The 7,954-nt window shown below is 31.1% G+C and overlaps 1 protein-coding gene across 1 annotated transcript; it reads right to left on the minus strand.

The window, feature by feature from the left end:
* Positions 1–1,532: 1,532 nt before the first annotated feature.
* On the minus strand, positions 1,533–3,629 carry LOC104809545. Its single transcript, XM_010535560.1, has one exon. The coding sequence runs from the start codon at positions 3,404–3,406 to the stop codon at positions 1,697–1,699; it is 1,710 nt and encodes a 569-aa protein (XP_010533862.1). The 5' UTR covers positions 3,407–3,629; the 3' UTR covers positions 1,533–1,696.
* Positions 3,630–7,954: the final 4,325 nt, after the last annotated feature.

Here is a 7,954-nt window from a genome sequence, read left to right on the forward strand (position 1 = left end):
TATATATATATATATATATGTGTGTGTGTATTAATATTGTATATCACAAAAAATATATGAAAACATCGTATTAGAATCCGGCCAATGACTAGATATTATTTTAACATTTTGACCTACGTAGATATTAAAAAAGTAATTATCGACTACCTACAAAAAGTCATATTTCCTCACCCAAATTAAAAAAAAAAACAGAAAAAATTATAATAAACCACAAAAAAAAAGGCACTAAATGCATATAAGATCAAAAGATCAACCAATAGACAATTTCTTTTAGATTTAAATATGGATTAATGTTTAGTTATACGTCACTTATTTGGTACTATATCTTCAGAGCTAAGATGCAAAGTCACATGGTTCAATTATGCAATTAGTACACTATTTACAGTATAATTTGTAAAAAGTGTATTATCTGCAGTATTGAATAATTTGACTTTACAATACAATTTTAAAAGATACAATGTAAGATTCCCGGAATAAAATCTTTTGTATTATCCATTTAACTAAATAACATATATATAGATATAGATGTACACTATAGAGTAAACCTAATCTTATTTGGAAAATATAAATTACACTAAAATTAATTCTATTAAGAATATAATTCCATAACACATCACTCTGTCTCTTCATAATTCTCAATACTCTCTCACAAATTCATACGCATGAGATCGGAGAACTTTTAAATTTCGACTTAAATATTTATTATAGAAACTCTCCCACATTTTTAAATATATAAATAAAATCTTCAAAACGGTTATACACCATTATTAGAGTCATTTAGAGGACGATTGAAAAAAAAATAAATGAAAAAAATCAAACGAACGACGACAATGCAAACAGACAATTACACGTAAAAAATCGTTTGAGACTTTGAAAAAACTTGTAAGATACAAAACAAAGAGATATTGATGGGAGAAGATGAAACTTTGAAAGATAAAAATGAAACTTGTTACAAAAGAAGAGAAATAAAATAGATTGAAGTCCCATCTGATCCATCACTGTCTTTTCTGTGCCTATATAATTGTGGTAGATGGGAGAGACCACTCAAAAGATTGTCTTTATTCTCCACATGCTTTTTAATCTCTTCAAGTTTTGTTCCATTATGCTCTCCATGTGCATATAATTCCATGTCACACCCATTTTAGATGAACCCCCAAATTTGGTTTCCCTCTAAATTTGATATCAATAGTGTCTTGATTTGGGAGCTTCAAAAAAAAAATCTTATGTTTAGAATTATAGATATTCAAATTGAGCATAGTATTCAAAGTTTTGAAGTCCAAGGTAAGGAATGGGATCATGTCCTTGATCACACTCATGGCATAACTAGTTAACAAAAACATGATGCAAAATGCCTAAAAAGGGTCATGGGTCATGAAAATTTAGGAGTTCTTTTTCCCTAAAAGATTACCAAAATTATCCTAAAAGCACAACGATGCAGCTTCTTAGAAGAATCTGATGCTTAAAGACAGCCTTTTGCAAGACACCCACTCAACCTTTTTGTTTGCATTTCAACCCAAATTGAAAAGAGAGAATAAAAAAAAGGATGTTCTAAAGCTATATTCTTAAGTGGAAATTTGGAGGTCACATGGGATTAGAATTTGGATACAAAGAAAACTAACCATAAACACCTTTGCAAAGATATACACACTCACAAATTCACAAAAAGAAACCCAAAAACTAAAAAAAGGAGAGACCTTTAGGAATGCCAAATATCACTCAAGATGCGGCGGAATCTGTTCTTGGAGAGCTTCTTGACAAGTTTCTTAGCATCCGAACCCTCTGTTTCAGCCAGTTTCTCTATGCTTTTCAAGTACCCTGAAGATGCAATCTTCCTTCTTGCACTATTGCAGCTTGTCAAGGACGTCAATATCGAAATCAACAACCTTGTGTTACCCGAATCGCTGCTCTCGTTTCCTGTTTCTTCGTGATCGAGCAACTGCAGTATGTAACTGATGTTCCGATCATCCTGCGAGAACTTCCTCCTGTTCTTCGGGACTGAAATCAAGCAGTACAGTGCCTCACTCGCCACTTCCCGAACGTCCAACGATTTTGCACCGAGAAATCTCACAAGCTCGGGCATGAAACCCACCTCCCCCAATATCCTTCTAACCTCCTCTTGTGAATTACAGAACCTGAATGTGACCTTTAAGGCGGATTCTTGAACAGATGTCTCCCCATTTCTCAACAGGTAGAGTAAATGATCCAAGAAATGGCTATGGATGAGTGCATTCAAACAGCCAACAGACCCAAAACACAGATTCTCAATGACCCTCAATGCCATTTCCTTAGATTTGGAAGAGGACGGTGAATTAGGATCCGATACACGCACTAGTTCCTCGATTCCTCCTCCTCTAACCAAGTTGTCACGGGTTTGTTCATCTTTGGAGCATACACTCAACAATAGATCCATAGAATTTACCTGAACGATCTCGCCCTTTGATCCTATAAGCTTGATGAGCGTCGAAACCGTGCCTTCTTCGATCATATATCTCCTGATTTCTTCGACACTTACAATATTTCTCAGCACACCACACGCACTGGCAATCAATTCGCCTTTGGATTCGCCACAAGAACATATCTTTAACAATGCAGCGACACCACCGTGAGCAGAAACAGACCAAGCATTGTCCGAATTCTCGGTTAATTTCTTCAAACACCTTGCAGACGCTTCTTTGCCACATTCACTTCCATTCTCCAAGACTCTCACCAGAGGACCAATCACGCCTGATCGAATCAACACAGATTTGCACGAACCAAACCCAGAAATAAACGACACAGATTTCGCAGCTTCTTCTTGAATCCCCATCTCAGAATCCATAAACACGACAAGAATACTCACCATATCGCTAATCTCGATCACTATCTTCGCATACCTGTCATCCTCTTCCATGGCTTCATTCAATTTGATCAAAGCTTGCTTCTTCATCTCCAAATCCCCAACTTTCATCCTCGTAAGCAAATCCCTGATGTAAAACCTCATGTCGTCCTTGCAAGCACTAGCACCGGGCTTGGATACAACGATTGCGAACCCGTGACTCAGAATCCCAGCAGAGTAAATCCGAACGAGATTCTTCGCATGCCGGTCGAATTTCCCCGACATGACATCCAAATCGCTCTGCATCAGGAGCTTCCCACTGTAAGAAACGTTCAAACACCGTGACGCGAGATCGTGGCACTCCTCGAGAGAACCCAAAATGGCAGTAACCAAGCTCGAGAGAGACGGGTCGAAGCTCGAATCGAGATTCTCGACGGCGGTGAGCCCAGAATATAGCTCCTCGAGCTTGCTCCGGATCAGCAGCCATTTGACGGAGAAGGATTTTATTGAGTAAGAGAGAGAGATCAATGAAGAAATCGATTGGATTGCTTTACCGATACTGGGCTTCGATTTCTCTGATTCTTCGCCCATTTCCTGGGATAAAGGATGATTTCTCAGTGGTTTCGAAGCGAACCCATCTCGAATTCCTCCTCAGAAACGACAAATTCGCTCCTAGCAAGAGGGAAAATTGGAAGATTGGTACGAAGACTTTAGAGAGAATCTAGTGTGACTACATATATTGTTCATCATCGAAGCAGTGAAATTCGACGAAGAAAAAGGGTAAGGGTACAATGGTCATTTCAATTTTAGAGGTCTTTTGCCGTAAGACAAAACATTGGGAAAGTTATGTGGTTCTTAAAATGGGTTAGGTGACGACCACGAGCGGCCTGAGATTTTTTTTTTTTAAATTTTCCTAAACAAATAAATTGATTACTACTTTTATATAATAAGGTTAGATATTATAATATGGTCAATATGTAACAATATGCATACAAATTTATAAAACAGATGACAACGGTCCGAAAATATATTATAGCTTTCTAATATCTGCTTAACATTACATTACTATAGGTATTTTGTTTTATATTAATTCTATCCCACGAAAAAAATGGAAATATTTTTAAGAATTTGAAATTATTATAAAATCTTTAATTTTGTTGAGCGTTTATATATATGATATTAGAAGGTTTAAAATCCTATATAAATTTTAGGTGAAATAGAAAAAAAGGACCATTCGAAATTTCCGAGTAGATAAATAATTTTAAAGGTTTTTCTACTAATTTGGCAAAAGATAAGACCAAGAAGTTGTTGCCTACTAAATGTTCCCTTCAAGTTTGTGAAAACTTTCTTAAATGAAAATAATGAAATCCAATTGGTTTACGCCGAAATCTAAATTTTGTTTCTTTTTACCAAAAAATATATAAAACAAAGACACAATTAATTCTATTAAAAGTTTTGCTAGATTTCAAAGATAACTATGATTTTTTTTTTTCTCATTGGATCATTATCTATTTATGGTATATCGATTTTATAATATTTATTTAGAAAATGTAACAAAATTGTAAAAGCGTTTGGATGGGTGGTCCAAGTTGTGGGAGTTTTTTGCTTCATTGATCGTGTAACTTGTGAATCACTCATCAAACTTCACCGCTATAATAATTTTAGTTCACAATTTTTTTTAAAAAAAAATATGAAAAATTAAATAAATAACCATTGAAATATATGAATTTAAGGGATATTTTGCAACGACACGAGAAAACATGAGTTATGAGGCGGTGCCTTGGAGCCACCGATGCGATGGCTATTTGGTAGGGGTGGGCATAATATCCGAAAAAAATTATCCGATTCGTATCCGAACCGAAAATTCGGATATCCGGAATTTACGGATCGGATACAGATATTTATTTTGAAATATTTGTCGGATACGGATCGGATACGGATATCAAATTCGAAATATCCGATATATCTGATCTGATCCGTACTAATTAATAATATTATTAAATATAAAAATAATTTGTTATAGAGATATAAAATGCTTTATACTTACATGTTTTGTAGGGATATTCAAGAAATAATTTTTATATATTGAGATTTAGAATGTTTAATCTTTTGAATATTAAGATTTATTATGTTTAATTTTTTGAATTTTGAATTTTCAATATATTTGTATATGATAGATTATGATTATATTTGTATTTGAATTGATTTAAAATATTTAAATTATGAATTTTAAATTGTGAATAACATTTATATTAAATCACTTATATAATTTATTTATATTTGACATTGTTATTTAAATTTGAATTAAATTTTTTATAATTTTTTATGTCGGATACGGATATTCGTAAATATCCGCGATATTTACAGATCGGATACGGCTAATAAAATTGAGTATTTGTGCGGATCGGATACGGATATCCCAAAAATCACGGATATCCGATCCGTATCCACCCCTACTATTTGATAATTAATATGGGATCCCTTTATTTTTTCCTTCATAAAATTATTATTTCTATTTGGAAACAAAAAGAAAACTCAAACCCTAACATTGTAGCCTAAAGATAATAAAAAATGTATAAATATGATATATACATATATGTGTGTGTGCGTGTAAAGTGAACATAAAGCTAATGGACTGTCTACCACTCTAATGAGTCCAAATAATATAACTATAATTAATAATGCGATTTCCACATATAATCACATGCTATTCTCCGTATGATTGTTAATATGATTGTGATATGTGTTCTTTAAAATATTCTTAAGCAAATGTTTTGTAATACACGTATTTATAATTTAAATCCATCTATATTCGATAATCAATCGTCAACTAATATACACATTAAATTGTTTTTCCAATACCAATAACGGATTAGTTAATGGGTCCAACAGTCCAAGTAAAACAAAGAAGGAATATTGGTAATAAAAGAACTTACATATTTTTAAGAAAAAATTATAGAGATTAAAATATTAAAACGACGCTGTGAATGTATAACATATAGTACATATATAAACACATTATATAATATAAGTGTAATCATTGTTTTATTATTTTTTGCTTATTTTCATTATTACTTTTAAGATTTGTGTGATATTAATATATTTATGAAGTCTTTTTATTTTGTTGTTTTATGTCAAAATAAAACATAAAATTATTTTAGATTTTACTTTTTTATATTTTAAGATAATCACCATAATATTTTATATTATATCTTGTTTGGATATTATAAACAATTTGATTTTTTTGATATTATAATCAAACCAAACCAAATCAAATCTTTATTTGGTTACAATTTGAAGTAGATAAAATCGAAGCGAACCGAATCGAATCGAATAAAATTAAATATCCGTTTGTTTATAAATTTTTAAAATCTGAAATAATCGAATTGAACTGAATAAAATTTAATAACCGTTTGGTTATGAATTTTCAAAAACCAACATAACGGAATTCGAATTAACCACAATTGATTAATCCAAACCGAACGTTCGACCAAACCTATAGGGACACTATAGACGAAATTGTGCATTTTTACATGATAACATCACACATTATATAAATGTGAAAATAAAAGAAATCGAAGTTGGTATTGAAAAACAAAAAGAAACCGATCGACTTTGACGTTTGAGTGGTGGAGAAGGGAGTTCTACATATGACTCTTAGGTTTCAAGAAAACGATGATCAATGCTCCTCTCTCTCTCTATATATATACACACACACACACTTATATATATATATATATATTGTGAAATAATCATGGAGATACGATATAATGAAACATAAACATAAAGGAAAAATAATATAAGAGATTGCTTGACGAAGAGACATATATAATACTTTTTACCTTGTGATATATGTAAAGTCATGACTCCTGTGAGTATAATTTTAACAGTATTGGGGATTACTTGTCCAATTTTGCAACGCGAATGAAATTAGTTTAAAATTATTTAAAATAGTTTATATAAAATGAATACAAGTTAATATATTTTTTTATCTGTAAACCTCTAAACTTATATAAACTATACTCTGTTTTTATAATTTTATAGTAAATATTACGGTCCTGCTATGTTTATCTTTGTTAGAGTTATTTATAATAATAATGATGATGATGATGAAAGGGAAGCTTTGTTTTTTATGCTTGAATGTGACATATCAACAGCTCACTCATATAAACACTACGAATGATATTGTTCTTATCATTTCATGATTCATAAAATAATTATTTGCTTCATATGTATATATTTCTAATTTTCTATTGACAATTTTTTCCAAAAAAATATATATATTTTTTTTATCAGAAAAACACCTTATGTTTCGAATTCTTACTTTTGAAACATCACAGTATTATCATTTCAACTAAAGACAATACTAAACCATTTTTTGAACCCATATATATGAAATAAATGACGGTTTTTTTTATGGTATATTAAAATTTTCTAAATTAGTTGACATCAAATTTTATATAATAGTAAAAGTTTGAGTTGAAATTGTTGTAGGGTTCACGTGTTGGGTTCCAAAAAAAAGAAGATGGAGGTGGCGGTGGCGGTGGTCAATGTCATGTGAACTAAACCATGATGAGTGTTTAGAGATTAATTAATCCAATTCACTATTTCTTTTATTTCTCTTAATCACATTTTCACCTTTTCTTTAATGATTGTGACATCAAGAGATGCTATTTAAAAGCCATACGTTTAAATTTCATTTAATCCCATTAAACCAAAATAAAAAATATTATAAAATAATATAAAATATTGAAAACCAAATGGAATTGAACTGAATTTAATGGCATATCTATTTGTAATAAAAAAAAATTGTGGAGGCTGAATAATTGCCCCTTGTTTTTTTTATGGCGTTTGAGAGTTTGATTTCTTTGTTGCCATTTTCATTTTTTTAAAATATATAAAAACAAGGGATAATTCCATTTAAAACTCTGTACTTTTCTCTCGTCGCAATTTAAACCCTATACTTTTTTTTGATCCAAAAAAACATTGTACTTTTAAAAATTGACAATTAAAACTCTATACTTTTAAAAATTGGTAAATAAAACCCTGAACGAAAAAAAAATATTATTTAATACTGACATGGCATCCTAGTCATCTACCACATCATCAATCCCTAATATTTAATAATATTAATTAATA

The sequence above is a fragment of the Tarenaya hassleriana genome, unplaced genomic scaffold (assembly GCF_000463585.1).
Source record: "Tarenaya hassleriana unplaced genomic scaffold, ASM46358v1 Cleome16, whole genome shotgun sequence".
Lineage (NCBI taxonomy): Eukaryota > Viridiplantae > Streptophyta > Magnoliopsida > Brassicales > Cleomaceae > Tarenaya > Tarenaya hassleriana.